Genomic DNA, 23791 nt, shown 5'->3' with positions numbered 1-23791 from the left:
GTATGCAGTTTGATCTTACTCCCATTAATGTCAGTGGCAAATTTCCACTGATTTAGAGAAACTAAGCTCGAGATTTATAGAGTTTTATGTCTGAATGGTGGGTCATAATGATCTATCCCTGGATGAGGAACAATAATAGAAGTTCTGTCCAGTCCTCCCCGCTGCTTCTTGTCTTTGTTTGCATTGGTTAATTTAGTAGCAGTGCAGTCATTTTGGATTTTTTCCATAGTTGCATCCATTTTCACAAAATGTGAAAGTGATTCCCTATCAAATGTACTGCAGAATGTTACAGTGGGAATGCAGAAGGATGCTCTGATAGGAGAAAGAGATGGCGATAATCTTGTAATTAGCCCCGTGTGTTGTGGAGTTGTTAAATGTTCTACTTGGTATTGAATCAAAATAGCTCAGGCATTGAGCCAGCAGACAGAAAATGTACCCAGCCACTGCTGTTATCAGTCCTAGAGCTGGATGAGAAAAAACCTGCTGACTCTCTTTCTGCATTTTCCCCCCTACACTCTTCTTTGTTCTCTTTTTGATTTACGATCAAATAAACCCAATTCTGCAAAGCCATATAGCAATAATCTTTATTCAGATGAGCAGTCCCTTTGACTTTAGTGGGACTGGATGCATGAATAAAGGTTTCTCACATGAGCAACACATCTAGCGTTGTGCCCTGTTCTTTCATATCTTGTTTCACAAACTGCAGCCATGTTACAGGGAATGGAAAGTTCGTGTTACTTCAAATTTCATTTAAGTATTATAAACCATTGGAGAGAGATCAGAGTTTCATACATGCTATAGCGTGTCTGTCTTTACATTTTGTCTGGAAAGATACCTCATTTCTAATTAAATACTCAATTTAAAGTTGCATGCTTAAACACAAACTGCAATTTGAAAAATTCATGGTGTAACAAAAAAATATATAAGAACTGCTGTGGTACTCCGCAGGTCTTCATCATACCACATGATGGATTCCGTTTACAGAAGGATATATTTAAGACACTTTGACATGAGAAATGTTATAGTGTTTCATGAAACCTAGCTGTAATTATTTTAGTAGATGTCATCTGCACCTCTCAAATAATTCAAAACACCTATATCTTGCTGGCTGGGACAGGACTCATCCTTTTCCCCATAGCTATCTCTAATCCACCTTTGCCAGCTGGACCGGCCGTTGCAGTGCCCAAGCTGGTACACTAGCGTGTAGACTGTGAGTTCAAAAATGCCCATGACAGCAAACAGGATAGGTGCAAACCCCAGACTCTGCCTTGCATCCCAGGTAAAGGACAGATCTCTTGGCTTCTCTCTCAGGGGTTTGGACAGTCAGTTCACCATAAAAAATGAGCTTTCCCCCCCCGCCTTGAAATAAGAATGGTCTCAAAAAACAAACAAACACACACAAACCCACAAAGAAACCCACATTTAAGATAAAAATGAATTTTCTTTTAAAAAAAAAAACAAATCCAGTCACTTTTTTCTTTCTTTTTTTTTTTTTTTGTGGTAAGCTCTCGTTTCTGTTGTCTTCTGAATCACAGGGGGTGTCTTGCCCAAGAACATGTCCCTGATGAGCTAATGGAGATGGGTATAAAAATGTGGCCCCATCGTTGTAATGTCTAATACCCTTTACATCTGGGTCTTACTGCTGTTATAGATGTTTCTTAGGTCATGCCCATGCAGACACAAGAGATTTCTTCCACGTTGTAGGAGCTGTGCAGCCTCCCCTTGTCCACGGCTGTCAGCTTAGGTTTTGTGCTCCTCTAAGTATGCCTGCATGCTCCCAGTTTGGACTTGACTCATGTCCAGCTGGCTCAGAGCAGGAGACAGAAGCCTTTCTTGTCAGCCTGACAAAAGATGTGCCATTAAAATAAAAAGGCATAGCAAGAGGGAGAACGGCAGAACTGTGACCCACCAAGCTAATCTGGTTTGAAGAGAAAAGCGGGAACATACTGCCGTCTACCTCTGGTTGAATTTCCCCTGGTCGGTAGCATTTAGAGTGTGTGGGAGAATAGATGGAGTTTGTCATAAACTCTGCATCTGTAGCAGACCAGGCTAAACTGCAAACTTCCCAAAGCCAACCCATGGGCTGGTTTGTGTTGGATCACCTAGAGAGTTGTTCACCATTTATAACATCAAACTCTCAGCTGACTTTACAAAATCAGATAATTTTTTTAAGCTTCCAAAGATAGCAGCACTTTTTCTCTACAGTAGAAAACTATCAGCTCTGTAGTGACAAAGCCCTGTTCTTTCACATATAAATTTAATAAGTGGCTTCAGTGCTTGTAGCTTTTTCAAGAAATGTTAAACTGAAATTAGGCTTTAAGGTGAATTCTCAGTGTTTAAAGCAATTATTTTTTGAGCCTAGAATGAGATCTCTAGAATGCAAGCAAGACAGTGCATTATTTCACTTCTAAATGTATTGATTTTACACGGGAGGAGGGGAATAAAAGACAGAGGAAGGAAGATTAAAAGTAACTGCTGGCTGCAGCATCTTAACGCAACTGGTGATAGCCCTAAGCTTTCATTATGCTTGCCTCCAGCCAAATCACTTTGTGCTGTGATACTGCTGTAGCTCCCAAGCTGACCAGGGTCAGGCTGTCAATACTTGGATAGAAGACCTCAAAGCAGCACTTTCTTGCTGAAGAAAGTACTGATAATGATTTTGTACCTGGCATCTGCTCTCCCGAACTGCAGCCAATACAGTGTTAGCTGGCTGAGTGCCACGCACTGGATTTCAGATAGGGTGAGAATGTAAGGGCTCAGCCACCAGTTATTGTGATTGTTGGTTGTTATCTGAGCTCTGAGAGGCTTTTAACTGAGAGCGGGCTCCCACTCGCCTAAATATAGTGTAAGTGTTGTATATGTGGGAATGCCTGTGCCCCAGTGAGCAAAAAGACAAGCTGTGGGAGAACAGAGGACACAATCCAGTTCTCCATTAAAAGCAATTAGGAAAGGTCTGTTGGCCCTAACAGGATTAGTCTTTCACCCAGAGAGCGTCTAACACATGGCGTAAAGTAAACTGGTGTGTTGCTTCCTAACTATGGCTCTCTGTTTAGTGACCTCCTGTTAACCCTTCCCAACACCAGATCCCAGTGGCCTTACCCATCTTTTCCTTCCCCTTATAGGTTCCCATCTCCTAGATGCTATTTTCCTGCTGTGTTCTCTCTCTCCTCTTCCTTCTCCCCTCCCACCCCACACACATCCTCTGGGGCCTGCAGCTGCAGCAGGATGAGCAGAGGGCCAAAACTGCTGCAATGGCAGTAACAGAAATTGGAGGGTGGGGAAAAGAGCAAGCAAGGTCTTCTGCAAGCTCTTCATGCCCAGGAGAGGGTACAGCATGGAAAAGGAAATGCCACAGTTCATTGCAGCTATTTAAATCATGCAGTCAGCAAACCTAGGCTCAAAAAACTGAAAGTGCAGGTCGTCAGAGCTAAAGGAAGACTATTGGCAACTACTCATACCATGTTGTGGTTGACTTCCAGCATGGATAATCTAATTTGGTCTGTTTAAATATATTGTTGCCTTTATTTAAGTTCTTTCCTACTGACCATGTGCTCATGTGCACAATGTCTTGAGAACTCACTAATTGCACTGCTGCGACTGAGTGGGAAATCGTGGTAATACGTGTATTTCTGTACCATTGCCTGAAACAATGACTTCTGTTTCTTGTGTATTGCAGAATTCTTTGTAGACCTGGACTCAGTGATGGGACCTTTAACACAACACAGCAGTATGACCAATCTGGTTCGTTATGTTCGCCAAGGACTCCACTGGCTCCGCATTGAGGCTCATTTGTTGTAGTGACTGCTGCCCTGTTCATAACATCCCCATTCTTCTACCTCTACCAGCGCAGAGACGATCACTGGTGGAACTCCACTCATTTCTGGAAGTTTATTCATGTAACTTCATTTTTATTGCCTTTTTTAATATCCTATCTATTGGAAGTAGAAGTCACCATAAATGGAACTTATGACTCAAGAGCAGTATGTGTTGTACCATCTAATCATTTTCGACAATTTTCTATGCCTTGTGTCTCCTGGATCCTGCCATCCTTATGTGCTTTATGGAACGGTACATTCCCTGCAGTATTGTTTTAAGTCCATGCTGCCTTCAAGTGAAAACAAAAAAGCACTTTGAGAAGATATGGATTCCTGAGAAATAGTACAAAGCGTCTTAAATATTTGAGGGTATATATGAGAAGTCCCTTCTGAAATAAATTAGTAGAAGTTATAGCTATTCATTCAAAATCATCTTCTAAACCTGAACCCAGCTTTTCGACACTTAATTCTGGTATCATTACCTGACACAGTACATTCCTAAGATTTCATACTTCCTATAGGCTTAATCTCTAAAAGAGAACATTGAATATCTTACAGGTACATAATGTAAGGTCACCAAAGGTGTTAAGAGGTAACAGGCTGAAGGATGCCTCATTAAAGAACGATGACACACTATGCAATGAGGTTTTGATATTCCATTCTTCCTGTTTATTGTTGGCTTAATAATTTCAGTAGGCAGCAGAATTTATTGCAGTTTTTAGACAATTTCAAAATATTAGCTTTCATAGTCTTATCTACCATTCCTATACTAAATCTGGGCATCAGAATTTATTGCAGTTTTTAGACAATTTCAAAATATTAGCTTTCATAGTCTTATCTACCATTCCTATACTAAATCTGTGAATTTTCTTTCAGTTTTACTGTTTAGTGCCAAACAAATACTCATCCAAGATTTTTCTTACTAGAACAATCTCTCCTTGCATAGTGACTCAGTGAAAGCAGATTTTAACAGGACCACTACACTCTAAGCATTGATATTGTATGTAAAAGTCCATTAATAAGTGTATGCAGATTCTTCATGAAACTCTCTAGTTTAACTAACCAGCTACTGTTAAAACATTATAATTCCATGTGGCATCAATTTTTACCTGTTTTGTTCATTTCAGAGCATTAGAAACGAACAGTATTATCTTGCTATCTTGAAAACAATGTCAAATTAAATAAAATCACCAGATTTACCCAAAAGCAATATAACATTTGTTTAATAATGGCCATTAATACTTCAGTCAGATTACCTATTTTCCAAGCTCTGCATCTGTTTACGCATGCTGTCATGTTTTGGACCATTCCTCTAATGCGTGAATAATAATGAGACAATTCAGGTAGAATTTCAAAGCAATTGTGAATAAATTACACCATTTCACATTTGCTCTTTCCTCTTCTTTTTTCCCCCTGTTATAAACTGCACTGCTCTTCTGGTGCCACTGCAAGAAGCATTGGTGCATGAAACAAAACAAAATGAATTTATATCAATAATTCACAAGACTTTAAATGGTCTCATCTCATTCTTGATATAACGCCTGCATACCTTACTGAACTGTAAATTCCATTTCTATAAACAGAAAATGCTCATAGCAATGTAAATATTATTCCGTCTCATCTCATTGAAATAATACAATATGTGTATTAAATGCCATCCAGATATTAGTTAATTGCAATTACCTTCTGCTATATAATCCTGTATATCCTTTAATCTGGTGAGTTATTGGATTCTACTCACTGGGTTGTGACCAGATAAATAGGACAAATTTGCATTTAAAAGGTTCAGACTGTTACAATTTTTAGAGCAGGCCTTGGATATTTGCAATAAGAGCAGTTTAAGGACTCTGCCCAATGCACATTTAAGACAAACATTACTGTAGCTGTTGTATAGTAGCTCCCTGTAGTACTACCTTTTCTTAAAAATCAATAATTCCTAATATTTTGTTCCACAAGACTGTATTGTAAATGTAGCCGAGGTGCATCATTAGAGAAATCATCCAGTTTAGGGTTGTCTGCAAAGGACATTTGCAGAACATGCACATCCTGTATTATCTGCACATTCCTGTTCCTGAAGTGATCGATACACCCTTATCTGTTCTCGGAGGGTTTCGGTAACATGGCTGAAACGTGAATCTGACAGCATTTGTCATGCTGATTCTGGCCCCAGTAGCTAATGAATAAAACCACAGCAGTGAGAACTATTCAGAAATGTAGATGAAAGGCGGTGGGTTGGTTTGCACATCCTGTATTATCTGCACATTCCTGTTCCTGAAGTGATCGATACACCCTTATCTGTTCTCGGAGGGTTTCGGTAACATGGCTGAAACGTGAATCTGACAGCATTTGTCATGCTGATTCTGGCCCCAGTAGCTAATGAATAAAACCACAGCAGTGAGAACTATTCAGAAATGTAGATGAAAGGCGGTGGGTTGGGGTTTTTTTTAAGAAGAAGAAAACAAAACACTTGGAAGTTATTTTATTTTATTTTTTTGAGCAGGGTGAGTGCTTGAGATGAAGTAACGTTGGGGTGGTTTTGTCGTAAGCCAGCGTTTTCCATTCTTTTTGCAAGATCTCACTAATGAGATTCAGTAACTATTTAGTCTAATTAAGTGCATTGTTGTCACTTGTTCCTTTAATGTAGACTGAAATCCTAGACTTCCATGCATTTATGAAGGATAGATATGTCTTGAAATACAATCTTCAGACACAAGAGTGTTCAAAGAGTTAGCTGCAGTCACTCGGTGAAGACAATGTATTATCTTTCCCCTGTTGCTTGCAGTAAACAGACTCCTATCTCTCATTTTACCCCGTGTTTACAATCTTTTGCTTAAACAGCTTAAAGAATTAGCCCACCTGATTTTGTATCCTGTGACTTAGTTTGAAATGCATGCTGAATCAATAGCGTGATTATAATAAGTCCAGCAGTCAAGTCTAGGATCACAAGCCAACTTACTATTTAGCAGTCTTGTTTCAAAAAGCAGCTTAGAAACAAATTAAATATGGAGAGTGAATTACCGTCTTATCCCTGGGGATGATGCTTCTTTTGGGTTAGTTATTAAGGATTATTGCACTTTTACAGGCACTATATTCATCTCATTTCAAATGCCAACATGTCATCATTGTGGAATCATTTTACCCCTTAAAATATTACTTCCAGCAGAGTTAATCAAATGAGATTGTTTGTTTGTTTCAATCCACGGGGAAGCAGCATGTGTTCGCTTGGGCATTTGCTATGTCTGCTCACTGCCCACTTTAGGCATTCAAAGTCATGAACCAAGCACCAAAAATTACAAGATTGGCTTCAAATCATGGGTTGTTTTTTTAAATAAACTTTTTTGGTTCTTGTATTGCCTTCTGGATACTGAGCTTTGAGACTGATTTCATGACATGGTTTCAGGCATATTTGAAGCATGCCGAGGGCCAGAAATGACACATTTGTTTTTAATAGTGATAAACTGGGAGAGTGATGTAATCTCTTGATTTCTGCAGCTGGGATTTAAGAAGGACACCAAGCTTCACAAAAAATTACCAGAGCTAACAAGACTGTCATTTGTGTCCCATGCTTCAGGAGGTTTGGAGCAGTATCAGTAGTTCAGCAGTGAAGGGAGCATGCCAGTAAAGGGCTAAACGCAAGCATTTAGGAGCTCCATTGGTACGAGATCCAAGGGCAGCAAAGTCCTAAGTGCTCAAGCAAGGCATTTACATAGCACTTGACCTTCATGTCAAGAGCTGCAGCAGGTCTTAAGTGAAGTATTTGACAATGTGCAGGCAGAACATCCTGCTCTGAGTGCAGTGAGTATCTCTAGCCGTGTGATGTGTGTTGGGTCCTCGAGAGCAGGGATAGGAGGGAAAGCCTGAGATGATGTATCCCGTATGGGCCATCTTCCCCTAGACCATGTCATTGGTCGCTGATGTCAGCTGTGCTCCTTTGGCTCCTTTCAAAGGATGAATCGCTCTTCCCACACTTAGCAAACTAACAGTGTAAATGGTTCACGCTGAGTTTGGATAGCCGGGTTTGGCCCGGTATTTGTGCTTTTTGTTTTATTTTACTTCATTTTGTCTTATCTATGTTTTTAGTCATTCTGGTTTAGCTTGCAGCCTTTTTGGTGATAGTGCTGGTGGCAACTTTCACAGCTTGCTTCTTAATTTCACTTTTTCTTACATGGTCTTTGGACTTTTAATCATTTAAATAGTCTCTCTGTGAATATATTGTCTCATTTATAAATGACCTCCTTTGAAAGATAGGGACAGGTCTGTTGATATCAGCGTGGGGGTTTTTTAAGAATAAAGATCGAGATCTTCTTTCCGCCTAAAGAAACAAAATCTGAGAAATTGAATCTGGACCTTAATTTCTATGCTTTTTTAATATCACAGGTTTTATGATGTTCTTCCATTATAACAGTTTAGATTCACTGACAAGTTTTTAGGTACTTTGGAAGAAATGTTTTCATTGTATTTTTATCAGTATTTAATGCTGTCTAAATCCAATGATTAGTTTTGTGAGTGCAACTTAAAAGATAGCAAAAATCGGGCTGGTAGGGATTCTGACTTAGGTATTAATATACTTCTTTGCTTTGAGTTCAGGAGAAACTCCACTACACACAGTATTTAAGCAAGCACACGTGTGTGTGTGTGTGCGTACACATATGTATGGATTTGGATGTGCATTTGCAACAGAAAGTCCTTGCTCGTCACTTCATAGCACAGGAAAAAAGATGCAATAGCCGTAAAGAGAAAACACTCTTACCACTGCTGAGTGGTAGCAGTATAACAGTGTTCCTCTGTAGTTTGTATATAGTCCTGTTTGCATCTGTTGTCTCCTTGCAGGCAATGAAGGTATGACAGAAAGTAGCAACAGCTCTGTCATCTTGGTCCTGTGGTCCCTGAAGTCAGTGTCAAAATTGATGTGCTGTCAATGTATTGTTTTTCAGAAGATTAACACATTTGCAATAGGCCAGTGTCTTGAAATTTTAAGAAAGGCAAAATATTTCACAAGTCACCAAAGAAAATTAATTTGTCATTTTGAACCAAGTGTAGAAATGTCCTGTACGTGGGCAGGCCCACAGGCCAAGGTGTCATTGCAAAGGGCCTTTGCCTCTCGCAGCATCTCCCCGACCTCACCAGAGTACACTGGGAGTGAGGCAAAGGGGGTGAAGATGAGAAACCAGTCCACTGTCCTTACGACATCTTCCAGCTTTACTTTATATACTATTTTACAAATACAAATAAAACAAGTCTTGTTAATGTTGGAAGGGCTCAATTCCTCTATTTCTAACACTCCTCCTGGACTTCCATGATATGACCAGACCACTATACGCAGCAATGCATATAGGCCTTCTGTATTGTCTAATGAGAGATAGTGACATGTTTTAGATATATCACTTGATACGTTGTAGCCTATATGTATAGGCTAAAAGCTCAGTTAGCCTCTCCTTCATTATCGAAACCTCCCTGCTACTAAATGCAAAATGCTTCTGCCTGACTTGCAGAGTAGCCAACTTCTCTACAGTATTCTTGTCAGACCTGCCTTTCTGATGAACTCGGTAGCTTTACTTTCGCCATTCTGTTTCGAAGATGTTTTGTCTGTTTCTTTTGTCTTCCAAGATCAGCGATTCTGATCATCTCACACCAGTTTAAACCCATGGTGGTAGCTGTTGAAGTCAGAAGAGATTGAGTTCAGGTCTTGCGTAAAGCCAGGGGGATCCTGTGGCTCTACAGATAGAAATGAGAGCAAATTCAGGTGCAGATGGGTTACTGCATAAAACTGGTATCAGATGAGAATCAAACCTGGCCACATCAGGAGGCACTTCAACAGAAATGCTATGAAGATAAGCTGTGCCCAGAACCACAGGGTATGTAGCAACACCTCAGGCAGCTCATTGACACTGTAATCATATTAGGCAATGGTAAAGATGTGAAGAGTGGTTTAAAGAAGCTGGGGCAAGTTGGTGTGGTCTGGCATTATGAATTTAACCTGTGTGTACTTCTTGGGAAAGGGGATTCATTATTGTTGATACGTCCTGCAAAATAACACCTATACCGTGGTATCCTACAAAATCCAAATATGGCACCATCCCATCCAATTCCTTAATTCACCTCAGGGTGCCACCACATGTCACAAAGAGCTAATGCTTGTCACTGCCCTGAAGTCACCATAGAGTTAAAACATTTTTCCCTTACAACTCCAGCAAGGACCAAGCCCAGGGACCCAGCAGCCGGCTCAAGTAGCTATGTATGTACTCAGTGCTTTGGAGAGAGGCCACAGAAAAGACCTGACCTTGCCTACCACAGGCTGTGGAGCCGCGCAGAGCTCCCTGAGCCCTCCGCCTGCTCAGGGTGTTGGACTACTACAGGTCTGCACAGTGTGAATCCCCACATAGCCCTGGCCACAGTGTTGGTGTGCAGGAGACATGGTGGGGGACCAGTGCTGTGCCCAACAGGACTGAGTGAGCCCAGCCCCACCGCCTGGGTGCAACAGAGCTGTGGCTCTGCATTGCTTTTAGGTCTTGGTCCTCTGTGGCTGCAGATGGGACTTGGATTTGAGCACTCACTTTTACTTGCACTGCATCTGGAAACACCAAACAAGTTGACAGAAGCAGTGCATACAGTAACATCATAAAACTAAGGCAATATTCACTGTATGCAGAATTGCAATTTAAATTGTAGTGTCCACAGGACCACTCGTGCTTACAGGACTCTAGCTGAGTCCTACTGATGCCAGTGGTAAAAGCCATGTGAGTGGATGATGCAGCTGTTTGAGACTTGTTTTCTTCTTTGATTTTAACTGAGTTCCCCTCTATGCACGTTCTGTAAGCTCTCTGTGCTAGATATGTTTACTCACAGTTGTGTGAGTGTCACCCTGTTGTAATTCCATTGAAAAACCCATCAAGTAGAGATAGCCCTAATTTCTACTCAGTTATTTCCTTCTCTGAATTAGAAGGAAAGTCAGATTCTGAAGTGCATTTCCTTGTTTTAATAGACAACAGTAACTACAATGGACCAAACTTTGAGCTAAGCAAATATAAAGTAGCTTGCCTGTGAAATTCATGGGACCAAATTCTGCTGTCATATGGCAATCATGCAAGTCTTACTGAGCCCTGTTTATCAAAAGAGAAGCTGGTTAACAAAAATGGCATAGCATTACTGGAGTTGTTTATTGGGCCAGAACTTCAGATGCATTAACTCAATTAATTCAGTGGAATTACACCCATTTTTGTTCTGGCTGAGCACTCACCCCACTGAAATTAGTTCAAAGTCTCTGGACTAGAGCTGGAATAACTGCAAGCAGACTTGCTCTTCAACCAGACCATATGTTGACTCAGCCCTTGCTCAGGGAAACCACCATTGACTTCAGTGACAGATAACGTGGAGTCACAGACATGAAGAAGCTTTGACCCACTGGCAGGAGGCACCCTTGAATTTATGAATGAACTGAATAGTGGATAGCAACACACGTGCTTTATTTATGACAGAGGTAGAGTACAAGTTCCTCAACTTGTGTGAACTGCTATAGGAGTACTGATTTCAGTGGAGTTAATCCAATATGCACACACTGAGGAGCAAACCCTTTAACCCCAGACTAATTTTTGCCAATATATCTCTATGCAGATAAACTCCCAAAGCTTTTATCATCATGTCTTTTTTACTGATCATGCCAATGAAATGATTAATGTACCATAATCCTTGCCCGTAAGGAAATATTGTACTTTGCAAAGCTATGCAGTATAGAGCACGTTGTAAAACTGCTTTAGACCACACAGTCTGGAAAAGCGTTATCAGAAACTAGACTAACAGAGCAGCTTGTTATCTGATGTCGATTACACTTTCACTCTGCACTTCCACCGCTGAGATTTTTGCATATGGAGTGAATGATGGTTGTACGTTTCTGATGACTGTGGGCCAGAGCTTCAGCTGATGTGCCTCTAAGTAGCTCCGTAGATGTCAGTGCTGATTTACACCAGCTGAAAAACTAGTCCTCTCCCTTTTCATACTGTGCTTTATAAATACATACTGAAGCTGAGTATATATTGAACTGTTCTGATTCAGCACCAGATAATCCCCGCTAAAAGAATCGGAGGGTAGTTTCTGCCTGCCATCTAGGCTTGCATATGTTTTGGTTTTAACTAAAAGGCATGTTGCAACTTCATTACCTCTGAGTTTAAATATTTACTGGCATCAGCATTAGCTTGCATGGAAAAATGGCAAATAAATTCAAATGTGTCATAAATGCTCTCAGTCTAGAGATGGAATCTGTTACTTTAGTTCAAAGACATTGCAGCAGGCTAAAGTGTTTTTTCTAAGCCAAATGGTTTTTGTACGTTCAAAAGTCATGGCAAATATTTATCTAGGTCCAGTTCTGCCATTCTTCCCCTAAGCATCCTAATCGACAGGTTGCTCCACTGAAGTCCACAGGAGTAACAGTGTAAATTAGTGCTCAGCACACAGATTGCAGAATCAGGCACCGAATATGTTAGGTTGATGCAATCAGGAGTTTAATTTTAGCCATATGTATCATTTGAGGACACTTAAAAATTATGTACATTTATCCAAGCTGACAGTCCTTGTAATTCCATAAAATATTGTATAATTTATTCCTGTCTGTATTTTTGACATCTCTGGATTGCATATCTTCTACTGAATCTTAAATGCTGTTTTTTAAAAACCCACATTCAAAAGGTCTAGGACATACCGTCACAGAGTATGAAAACAAGTCAAAAGATCTGGTTATTTTTTGCTTTGGTTTTGAGCTCTCCTTTGGTTTGTGTTTTGTCTTTGGCTGTAGTACTCCCGGTATTTTAAAAATGGCTCAATTCAATTCAAGTTGCTTCCTGTCTTCTGAAAAAAAAAAGCAAAATACATCTAAGGTTCAGGAAAAGTAATCCTGGCAAACTCAGTGGATGTTCGCTCTTTCTAGTTGTCTTAGTTTTTTAACCTAGACATGTTGGGAATAGTCTAGTATGTACGTTCTCTTGCCCACCGTTTTTGGCTGTTGTGGCGAATACTAGTTTTTCCTTTTTTTTTTTCCTTTTGTGTGTGTGTGCGCACGCACGCACATGTATAATTAACCAAAATATCAGGAAAATTTATATATTCTTTCTTCTGGTTCCTGGAAATAGAGCAACGTGATGACCATACGGTCTTCCAGCAAAAGTCAGATTTAATTTCTGCATTGCAGTGCAACTTAATTAGCTATTGGAATTAGATTACAGTTTACTAAATGGCCCGTTACCTTACATTCTTACTTTTTATTTACTATTAAAGTAGCGTTTTTTTCTCATGTGTGCAAATATCATATCAATAATCATTGCAATTCCACAAGGTGTCTTTGTTCTGAACAAGCATGTTATTCTTGTAAAGTTTTAAGTATAAGTTAAGATGTTTTGTACAGACCAAGGTAACTGTTAAAATGTCAAGCAATTACTGAAATGTTGTATAGTTATAAAAGTTTGATTTCTTTTGCTTTATATGTATAAAATTGTATCTTGCCTGTTTTGCTTTGTATTTACGACGTGTTGCACAATTATGCATTTTGTTTACATTTGTTCCTTCTTCAGAAAAAAATAACAGTAATACTTTATGTACAAACATTTTAAATGTACTTTTGTTGTTTTTAAACACAATGTCTCTGTATAAATAATATTGGTTGAACTGGTACATTTGTGTCTCTCATAGAGGGATTAATTATACTGCCAGTGCATTGAATTATTTAAAAAAAAAAGTAAAATAAAATTTTTATGAAAATGTAACCCATTTTATCACTATAAATTATTCTGTCTTCTGCTATTTTCTCATTCCCCTCCCAGGTTACAATAAGTATGGTACAGTAAGTACTGTTTGTGGGAGAGCTGTCATTGGTTTTAATTTTTAATCAATGTGTTTGTGTCATTGCAGAGACTTAAAATGACTTGATGTTAGAAAATAATGTAGTGCTGATACCAGCTGTGTGGTAACAGGATCAATGGTGTGTTTTCCCCATCCCTGAGGGGCCTCAGCTGCAAGACAGCAGCCTAAATCCTGTCTGTCCCAAACCCAACCTGAAGAGCAAAGGAGCCAGGCTTCAAAGGCAGGACTTTTTTGGTTGCTTGCTGACAAGCAGCCCAAGGCTCCAGCGTGACTAAAGTGGTGCAATTCAGCGTGCTGACCCTCCGCGCAGGGGTGCGTTTGTCCCCAGGGGCTTCCCGGGATGACAAAACTAGAAATGCCAGGTTTTATATCATCATTGCAGAAATAGCTCTAAGAGCCAGTGCCAGGAACACCAGCTCAAAAGAGATGTAAAAAGCTCTCAAGAGATGCTAAGCAGCATGTGATGTGGCTGCCCAGTGCAAGGCTGAACACTCGGTGCTGCTGAGTGCAGTGCAAGTGAGGTCAGGCTGCCTGCCGGGGAGGGACGAACCGCAGGGCTCCCGACAGAAAGTCCATCTCAGGCCACTGTCTCCAAGTGAAAGAAGCCGTCACTGTGGTTTGCCGTATGGCCCCTCACACTTACGGTCCTGCTTAAAACCTTTTCATCTTGGTCTGGAGAATTGCGTGCGCTGGTGGTGCTGCAGGAGGGCACAGCCAGGAGGTGGCTAGTGGGGATGTCTTAGCCCAGGCAGTGTCGGGGGGGAGTGAGCCCAGAATACAGATGGTGTTGCAGAAGCATGCCTTGAGAGGCATACCAGGAGGTGTTAGTCTGCATGTGAGGCTGAGTATTTATTGTAATGTCCTGCTCAAAATAAAGGTCAGGTCGCTGATATCCTCCAGCTTCTCTGCACTACTCTGATCGCATGAAGTGGCTTAAAGCTGTCCGGTCCGACCAGCCTACAGCTTTTCCAGTGTTCCTCATCCCACTTGTGTGAATAGTTGCCTGTAAAGTGGGTCCTAGAGCCCCAGTCCTTCTTAGCAATAGGCCACTTCAGAAGAAAATCTGGAATGGCGAATTTGGAGCTGACTTTGTATGGCATGTGCCCATTTTGCGTTCAAGGAGCCAGAAAACATCCTCCCTGAATACCTCAGAGAGAGATGTCTTTTGGGTCAGCGGGAGGGAGGGAGGGCAGGTCTGATGCTGCGTGTGCCATTCATTCCCGGAGTCCTTAGCATCCTCTGGGTGTGCCCAGAAACCGGCTTGAAGCTTGACTTCAGATAGGCAGCTCATATCATTCCCTGCATGTGTAACCTTGTAATCAGCTGTGAAGTGTTCTGTGATCCCACCTATGAACGATGAACCTGTGCTGTACGGCACTGTTAGTGCAACTGCATAACCCAGAAAAAAGCCCTCGGGGAAAAAAAAAAGAGGATAATTATTCATATAGCCACTACGTGGGATTCCCACAGTAACAAAAGATGCTGGCCTGCTGGATAGAGGGAGAAGTGTCTCCTCCAAACACGGCAATGAGGGGGGTAATAGAAGGTGGGCATTTGGATGCTTATTTTCATACACAATTTCACAGCAACCTCAGGCAAGGTACTGTGTGCCCTTTTCCCCAGCCGAGGAGACGTCTTCTCTCCCTCCCTGGTTATGTGGGGCTGAGGCAGTGGAGTAGGATGTTGGTAAGACATACTATGCAAGGCTAAAGAGAGAGATGGAAGCGCTACAATTTCTCAGCCAGCTAAGATGAATTACCTGCATGACTCCCTCAGGAATGAACTGGGCCCAAGCTGCTGTAGACCACGGGATGTTTGGTTGCCAGCACGAAAGACGTAGAGGTTGTGAAGACTTATTTACATCTGAAAAGTCTGGCTGGAGCTTCCTGTGGCCCGTGGAGCTAAGGAGTAGGAAGTGTAGCCTAAATCCTTTCACTAAAAGTCTGAGACTCTCTTCAGCCCCTCCTACATGGTCCAAAAGCAAAGCAATGCAGTATCGGCTCCACGTAATAGAGAGGAATTTCACTTACCAGCTGCATTTCAAAGTGAATTTAGCTATCCTTTTATCCCTTTGATTGAAAAAGGCACATGTGCATGGGGAGTTTCTGGGGTTTTTTTTCCCCCCATACTGTGTCCATGCGGTTGGAAGGACTTTATTATAGCTAATGTAAATGTGTTCAGCACACAAACCATATGTGAAGCTAACGTTAAACAGAAGGTCGTGGTCATATGAGCTACAGAAAAGTCCCTGTTGATATTTTTAGGCATGTATGTAGACTGGCCTTCTGAAAATGAGACGTTCTCCTCCCTTTTGGGAACCTGTACACTTATGGGCACATGAAAACGGCTAAACACAAGGGATGTGTTAGCAGGTTAGACCTCAGGAACTGGACTGCAGAAGAAAAGATACTACCTGACAGCGTTGGCCTTCCTAGGCCAGAAATATTTGGCAAATTTGTGCAATAACCTTTAGGATCAGTTTTCCTTCATTCATCTGTGAAACCAACTTTGGAGCTGTTCTTAGCTGCTTTCTGGTTATGTTTCACACAGACGAGTGTGTCCACTGTCCCCGGGCACCTTGTGTGTTTTGCCAGACTCAGCGGTGATTTGCAGCTGCTGGCATGCAGCTGCCTGAAACTGTGGCTGCTGGTATTTGTAGGATTGCATGAAGATTTGCTCAAGAGTTTACATTTTGAAAGGAAAAACTGAGTAAAAAAGTAAAAAAAAAAGCAGCAGCCACCACTGCCACCACCGTTGGCTCCCCATTTTTCAGCCAGCTCCAGGCAGACGGAGCCCTTTTGGCTGGGGGGGGTACTATGGGAAATGTGTGTGGCTGGATGTGATGAAGCCACATGAAAAATGACCCATTTTCTGCTTTCTAAGAGAGCTGAGTCTGGCTGTCTGGGTGCCAGGGTGCCAGCTTCCCTCTGCCCTGCCACCCTCAGTGAAACGTCAGGGCCAACTGCTCTCATTCAGCACGCCAGCTCTAAGCTGCTGTAAGAATGAAGCCCCTGAGTGTTTGTTGCATTTGAAGGGCAATTCCCACCTGCAGCAGGGGCTGCTGGAAAACTCAGCACGCCCCAAGTACCTCTTAGTGCTGATCCTGGGCTTTGGGCAGCACTGGGAGCCTTGTTTAAGTCTCCATCCCAAGGAATTTCCCCCTCACAGTGGTGTAACAGAGAGCAAATTCTGCAGCACTTTTTTCTTTTTCTGTTTTTTTTTTTTCTTTCTTTTTTTTTTTTTTTTTGGCAACTCTACATTCACTGCCTATCAAGCAGGAACTAAATAAAAAGGCTGTTATTGTGCTTCGAGCCATCAATTTAAGAGCAATCACCTATGCGTTCGGGATGTGCTGGCAGGGAATTATCTGCAATGAGAAGCTGCTTGCCAATCAGCGTTGTAAAAGCCCATTGGCTTTAGCTGTACCTAGAAGTGGATGCGACTCATTCAGTTAAGTTCACTGATCACTCAGATCTCTAATGCCCTCTACGGTTTGGGAGCTGATTAGCCAAGAGGATCTTCCTCCAGACAGGTGTCCAGGGCATCCCTGGTGCCCCAGCCACCCACCCAGTGCTGCTGAAGCCCTGAGCCTGAGCTGCTGTTCATGAGTGCCATCCTGCCACAGCCTGCCTGGCTCCACGGAGCCGCAATAAGAGGCAGCAGATTTGCCGTGGGGGAGCACAAAGGCTGCAAAATCATGACTGGGACAGGACGTGTCAGAGGAGCAATATGCCTGGGAAGCTCTGACATTGGCGTTGAGGAACCATAGGGTATCATGAAGGAAACACTTTCATATGAAATATTTCACAGCCAAGATGACATGATGTCTCCGGCTTGGACCAAGCTGCATCGGTGAGCCTCTGCAGCCCCAGGCAGAGAAATGAGTTTCTCCCTAAGGGCTCCTATGACTGAAGGTCGCTTGGGTGTCCAGAGACTGGATACAAACATTTTGGCAGCAGGCTTTTTTTCCACACTATTCAAATAAATCCTTTCTTGGCTCCACAGAGCTAGTGTTGGTTCAAGGACAGACCCATATTCTCCAGGTTTCCCCAACTTGATGGTGATGAGAGACTGGCCTCGCAGACCATCTAATTAGTTCTGTTCTAGGCAGGAGAGGCCGCCTCTGCTGCTCAGCTCAGTGTGTTGCTCCCTCCTTTGGCAGCAGTGTCCTCGTCACCGGTGGCATTGGGGATATGCAGATCCCCCCCGCAGCCGGGGCTGCCCCCGCGGGGTCTGCGGGTATCCTGGCAGCTGCTGCCCTGCTGAAGGAATGGGCTTGTTCAGCCAGTAGAAAAGGCAGACCTGAACCAGGACTTACCAGGTGACGTTTAGTGGCCTGTTGGTACTCAGGAGGTTAGACAACCACAACGACTAAAAAATCTATCAGTTTATTAGTCAGGTCACCTGCCCTCACCCCAGTGTCTTCTGGAGAGAGACAGAGCCTGAGGCTAAATCCAGGTTATTTCACACTGACTTAACATGTCAAAATCCAGGGTAAGTGAAATCAGATTCAGGCCTTCAGATCTGTAACACCAGCATGAAAAACAATGCAGCTGCATTGACTACTCGGGGTTTACACAGGCGTAACTATGATTTCGCTGTCAAAACTGGCATCTCCTGTGGTGAACGCTGGACTCTCTAGGCCTACAGAAATGTCACCTCCATGTCTCAAGGAGGCATTTAAATCTCAATCATCTCTGAATCAATCAATGAAAATAGCACATCTATTTTAATAATGAAGCACCGTGGGCCAGCGCACAAACCTCCCGGTGCCTGGCACTGGGGCTGCCGATGTGCTGCCAGCCCATGGCTCAGACCCCAATCTCTAATCGCCTCCGCCAGCACTATCAGCCCCCCAAAGTTGCTGTTCGCGTGCGAATCCAGGATGGTAATTTATTACCCTGAAGAGCCTGACTCTTCTCTCCCATCTATCTATATCTGTGTTACATTGTTTATGTTAGCATAATCATTTCTCACGGAGAATGTCAATAAATGCTGGAGACAAAAGCAACACCAACACCACCAACAACAAAAAGCCCAACTGCTAAATAATTCCTAGAATGAGTTGTCAGAAACCTTTTATTTACTGATTCCGCGCATTTCATTTATTCTTGGCAGTGGGCCAACCTTTCTGACAGTTAAGATTTATTGATTTAATTGCCTAGGGTAACCATGCAATAAAATCATCTCAAAGATAAATTTTCATGGCACTGTGCAGCATTGAAGTAATTTTTCAAGTGCTATGGCTATATTTCTGCAGGTTACAGGTGCAAAATTTGCTTAAAGCAGAAATGTCTCATTATTGTAACCCCAGCGCATCAGTGTGGTCCCTCCTGTGAAACTCCTTTCTTTTCTTTTTCCCCCTCTCCTTTTTTCCCCTTTCTTTCTCTCTGTCACTGGCTTTTTCTTTATCTCCCCCCCCCCCCCCCCCCTTTTTTTTTTGTAAGGAGGACAGCACAAGTCTCTCAGAAAAGAAATTATATTTTCTTAATTGGTTCATATATTCAATGCCCAGGAGAAGCGAAGCTTCAGTTTAATTAGTAGTGGGCTTAGAGGTTATTTACAATGTTATACAGAAGCATTTGTTTCCAGCTGTGTGATGCTTTTTAGCACAGAGGCCTCACATGGTAGATGATTGCCATTTGTGACATTAGAGTTTATTGAATCTTTAGATCTTTTTATTTACACTGTTAAAGGGCTCATTATAGTTCAGAACAAGGAGCAAATGAAAATCTCTGATTAATTCCCAGGTTAATGGTAACATGTCTGAAGTCAGAGATAATATAAACTTTTAACAATATGTGAAATGTTTTCTTCTCTCGTATGATTTATCTGGGGTGGGGATGTTGTTCGGTCTGAGTGTGGAATTTAATGGCCTATTGCTCTAGCAGCCTTGGCAGCTTCCCTTGCCAGATCTGACTGTTTAATTTCACTCTCCTGCCCCATTGAGGACATTTGGCCAAAGGCAGTTCCGAGGTGCCGCCAGCACAACACGGGCACCCAGCCTTGCGGTGGAAAGACTGGCTGCTGGCGGTCCTGCGGCCTCAGACACCGTGGCCTCTGCGAGCCGTGCCAGAGCTGAGCCCAGCAGCCCAAACATCAGAAAATAAACTAGGAAACAAAGTAGGGGGTTTTACTCTGCCAACCTGACACAGAAACACAGTGAGGACAGGAGATAACTGTGGTATGGAGACAATGAGCAGCAGGATCCCAGGTGATACCATCCTCAGGGTGATACTATCACTTGAGACCTGCTCTCCCATCAGACCCATGCTGCTGTGGGACAGTGGAGCTTCCCCAACACCTCTGATGGCTCCTGGAGCCCTTGGCAGGACTGCTGCCAGGTTTGCCCTGCTGAGCTCATCTTGAATGACTTTTAGTCCCGTACACTAATGGACTTTCCCCTACCCTGATCTCATTCTGCAGCTTTCTCCTTCTTTCTCTTCACTGATAAGTACAGACCCGATACCTGGCCCTTAGCACCTCCCTGTGCACTCACCACCATTCTTCAGCGTGGTTTTCTCCAGCTCTCAACTGCTATTGCCATGTCTAAAGACCTGCCTGTGGAGAACTTGTTTTCTGCAAGGGTGCAATGAATTCGCAGCCATCTGCGGGGCACGATGCATGACCTGGTGGCTGCCACGCTGCACAAGTTGCCCAATAGCCCTTCCCTGCAGCAATCCAGTGAGGGTGCAGGTCTCCCCAGCCCAGAGCAGAGCACCGGCCCACCACGTTGCAGGAAAGTGCTGCGCCTGCATGGGCACCAAGAGACGCTGCTGAGCACTTCTGCTCCTGCTGCACTAGAGAGCTATGCTGCATACAAAAACTGCCCAGTAAGTCAGTCACAAAAAAAACCCTATATGTAGAAAATGCATAAATGACCTATTAAAGCTGAGTTTAATTTACAAGCAGGAGAACTACAACTTTGGTCTGTTAATTTGGATTAGCTCCAAGACAAACAGCACATGAGATATGTTCCTATCTGTGAGAGAAAATTTGCTCCTTGTTTTCAAAATCATACAGTCTGAGATGGGCAGGTTAGGGTCTGTGTTATCATTGTTAACCCATGAATGGATCAGATGGAGGGTTTTGCAAAACAAGCTTATTTTAATTCAAATTATTAGTAATAAAATGTGAAATTGGCTTAGCTTACTTTTTCTGATGCAAAAGAGAGCTCAGACTTGCAGATTTGCTCCACTGACAAGCTTGTGGATCTCACATAGCAAACACTGACTTTAAAGCCTAGGACCTTTACGCTTGCAGTTTAACCTCTTTGACCTCTACCCCTCTGAATTCAGCTTTTCTTTAGGTGAAATACGAAGGCAGGTTGGATACATTAAAAAGAGTATTAGTGAGAAGAGAGGCAGTTGAATCAATAATGTCAGTAAAGGTAGACCTATTTATAGAGAAACAATGTCAGCATATGATAAACCTGTGAGTAAATTGGCTGAAAGCCCAGAGCTTTGTACTGGTTTGGAGAGCTTGAAGGGATCTGAGCAGCAACAAGCACAATCAGTAATCCTGGGGCTCAAAAATGTCAGCCATGCCAACTGGGGATCAGAAAAACCAAAAAAGTATCCTGGGGTGGGAGAGGAAGGAAGGGAGGAAGGGAGGAAGGGAGGAAGGGAGGAAGGGAGGAAGGGAGGAAGGGAGGAAGGGAGGAAGGGAGGAAGGGAGGAAGGGAGGAAGGGAGGAAGGGAGGAAGGGAGGAAGGGAGGAAGGGAGGAAGGGAGGAAGGGAGGAAGGGAGGAAGGGAGGAAGGGAGGAAGGGAGGAAGGGAGGAAGGGAGGAAGGGAGGAAGGGAGGAAGGGAGGAAGGGAGGAAGGGAGGAAGGGAGGAAGGAAGGAAGGAAGGGGGAAAATGGGCATAGTTTCAAGTATTGTCACAGGGAAATGCCAAGTCCTTAAGGCTGGGCAGCAATGGTGAAAGCCAAGGTCCGTGTTTGCTCTCTTTAAAACAGAGAGCTGAGCAGGCTGTGAGCCATGCAGACCTCCTATCCTGCAACCACACATAAGCCTGCAGACACCTAAAATCAATAGGCACCTCCAAATTCAAGACAAAACCTGTCCAGGTATTCAGAAAAAACATCCTGCATGTACTGACTAGATACACAAGTCCCTCCATTGATCACCAAGAGAAGAAACTTCACAACTTCGGAGAATCTGATTCACCCTAACCAATCTGATACTTGGGTTTGGCTTTTTTTAAGGTAAGAGACCACTCAAAGCAATCTGAATACAGTCTTGAGTCTATACTCAAGTCTATAAATAACTAACACTTACTAGGTGTAACGTCCTATTTCTTTTCATTGATTCTATAGAAAGTCAAGGGATGTGAGCTTTATTAGAGTTAAGTTGATGAAGTAGACACTAAGGGTCATTGGGGCCTACTGTGAAGAGTCACATCCTGAACATACCCGTGGTAATTAGTGTTAGCTGGAAAATTTAAAAAGAACAGCATTTCTGTTTCATGTGAACATTTGAGCAACTCTTGTTCTAGTTCCAAATCAAAATGATTTTTTTTTCCCAATTGTCAAAAATTCTCCTTCTCTGCACCCTGACCCCAAAAATTCCAAGTTTGGGGCAACTCTTCTAGGTTCTTCCCAGAGCACTCAGAAAACTTCATTTTATATCAGCCTGAGTTACAAAGTGTCCTTTGTTTCGTTTTTGTTTCCTTAGGTTCTGAGATGGCTTCAGTGAGGTGGGACACACCAGATGATGTGGGAGGTTACGTTTCTGCTTAACTAACTCTGCTAATTTTTTCCTTTCGCAATTCACTGCTGCTATGGGCAGACTGACAACCCTGGAATGTAAGAGTACATGAAACACGACAGACTCATGTTTGTGGGGGGAGTTCAGAAATAGCAACCAAACCGAGGAGCCTTCAAGTGAATAAAAACCCATTCAGAAATGCAACCAGTGAGATCAAGCCTCTGCCCTGAGTTGTAGATGTGTAGAGCCAGATGTGTACCATATAAATGTGTGGGTACACTGTATGTTCCCAATAAACAAACATAGGAGGAGACAGGCCCACATCAGAACACACAAATCACTTGAGCCCTGCCAAAAATCCACAGTATTGAGCCCTTCCAGGACATCTCAGTCATCCTTATTTGAATCATAGAATCATTACGGTTGGAAAAGACCTCTAAGATCATCGAGTCCAGCCGTCAACCCAACACCACCATGTCCACTAAACCATGTCCCTAAGCGCTTCATCTACACGTCTTCTAAATACCTTCAGGGATGGGGATTCAACCACTTCCCTGGGCAGCCTGGTCCAATGTTTAACCACTCTCAGTAAAGAAATTTTTCCTTACATCCAATCTAAACCTCCCCTGGCGCAACTTGAGGCCATTTCCTCTCGTCCTATCGCTTGTTACTTGGGAGAAGAGACCGACCCCCACCTCGCTACAACCTCCTTTCAGGTAGTTGTAGAGAGCGATGAGGTCTCCCCTCAGCCTCCTTTTCTCCAGGCTAAACAACCCCAGTTCCCTCAGCCGCTCCTCATCAGACTTGTTCTCCAGACCCCTCACCAGCCTCGTTGCCCTTCTCTGGACACGCTCCAGCACCTCAATGTCCTTCTTGTAGTGAGGGGCCCAAAACTGAACACAGTATTCGAGGTGCGGCCTCACCAGGGCCGAGTACAGGAGCACGATCACTTCCCTACTCCTGCTGGCCACACTCTTTCTGATACAGGCCAGGATGCCATTGGCCTTCTTGGCCGCCTGGGCACACTGCTGGCTCATGTTCAGCCGGCTGTCGACCAACACCCCCAGGTCCTTTTCCGACAGGCAGCTTTCCAGCCACTCTTCCCCAAGCCTGTAGCGCTGCATGGGGTTGTTGTGACCCAAGTGCAGGACCCGGCACTTGGCCTTGTTGAACCTCATACAGTTGGCCTGGGCCCATCGATCCAGCCTGTGCAGGTCCCTCTGCAGAGCCTTCCTACCCTCGAGCAGATCAACACTCCCACCCAACTTGGTGTCATCTGCAAGTGACCACTTACTGAAGTAAGTTGTCAGGTAAGACAACAGTGAAAGCATAGCAGGTGGCCAGGTTTAGAGGGCCTTGTGAGTGGTGGTGTCTGAGAGCCACGTCCTAAACCACGCCGGGGCTGCTGGTTTTGCTGCA

The 23791-nt window shown here is 43.2% G+C and overlaps 1 protein-coding gene across 1 annotated transcript in view; it reads left to right on the top strand.

Moving 5' to 3' along the window:
* The window catches only part of AFF2 (AF4/FMR2 family member 2), a 251957-nt gene extending 247386 nt beyond the window's left edge, over window positions 1-4571 (top strand). The window contains exon 21 of the mRNA XM_019471047.1: window positions 3677-4571. Coding sequence (XP_019326592.1) covers window positions 3677-3798 — 122 coding nt within the window. The 3' untranslated portion in view covers window positions 3799-4571. The remainder of the gene's footprint in view (window positions 1-3676) is intronic.
* The last annotated feature ends 19220 nt before the right edge of the window (window positions 4572-23791 follow it).

This window comes from Aptenodytes forsteri, unplaced genomic scaffold (assembly GCF_000699145.1).
Source record: "Aptenodytes forsteri isolate BGI_AS27 unplaced genomic scaffold, ASM69914v1 Scaffold143, whole genome shotgun sequence".
NCBI classification, from domain to species: Eukaryota; Metazoa; Chordata; class Aves; order Sphenisciformes; family Spheniscidae; genus Aptenodytes; species Aptenodytes forsteri.
This window is presented reverse-complemented; position numbering and strand designations above follow the sequence as displayed.